This window comes from Salmo trutta, chromosome 12 (assembly GCF_901001165.1).
Source record: "Salmo trutta chromosome 12, fSalTru1.1, whole genome shotgun sequence".
Lineage (NCBI taxonomy): Eukaryota > Metazoa > Chordata > Actinopteri > Salmoniformes > Salmonidae > Salmo > Salmo trutta.
In genome coordinates, this window is record NC_042968.1 from 21771651 (window position 1) to 21772411 (window position 761).

General features: G+C 39.9%; 1 protein-coding gene across 1 annotated transcript in view; it reads left to right on the forward strand.

Annotated features, from left to right (window-relative positions):
• The first annotated feature begins 709 nt into the window (after window positions 1-709).
• The window catches only part of LOC115204736 (leucine-rich repeat extensin-like protein 3), an 897-nt gene continuing 845 nt past the window's right edge, over window positions 710-761 (forward strand). Inside the window, exon 1 of the mRNA XM_029770451.1 lies at window positions 710-761. This exon is cut by the window's right edge and continues 220 nt beyond it. Coding sequence (XP_029626311.1) covers window positions 710-761 — 52 coding nt within the window.

Genomic DNA, 761 nt, shown 5'->3' on the forward strand with positions numbered 1-761 from the left:
ATAAATTAGATTTTTATTTTCACTGAACCTCCGTTTGGGTATTGGTTAGACTAGAATTAGAAAATTAGGGTGTAGAAATGTTATGCTCTTAGTGTAACCTTTATTTAACTAGGCAAGTCAGTTAAGAACAAATTCTTATTTACAAAGACAGCCTACTCCTTCCTCCCTGTGGGGGATTTGAACCCAGGACTCCTGCATGCCCTGCCCGCATGACACAGGATTCTTTAGCTAAATAGCCCACTACTGTACTCCCGACCATCACGTTGTACAGCACCATATTTTCCGTTCCATCCTAAGGGAAACCCAGAGGGTTTTTCATTTTTCATGGAATAGAAACACCAACATATTAATCAAATGAATTAAGCAAGTACCAGTCAAAAGTTTGGACACATCTACTCATTCAAGGGTTTTTCTTTATTTTTACTATTTTCTACATTGTAGAATAATAGTAAAGACATCACAACTATGAAATAACACATATGGAATCAGTTAAGAACAAATTCTTATTTACAAGGACAGCCTACTCCTTCCTCCCCCTCGGGGAATTGAACCCCGGTCTACCGCGTGCCCGCATTCTCTAGTACAGCCATTATTGAAGGCAATCAAATGCTTCTCAAAGATGCCCTCTGGTGGTCAAACTAGCACTAACCAGCATTAATGGTACCAATGGTTCACACTTAAATAACGTGCCATTGAATTCTGAGGCAACATGCAAGCTGTGCAGCAGTACGCTGCAACTTTTAAAGGAGGAACCACAGTAC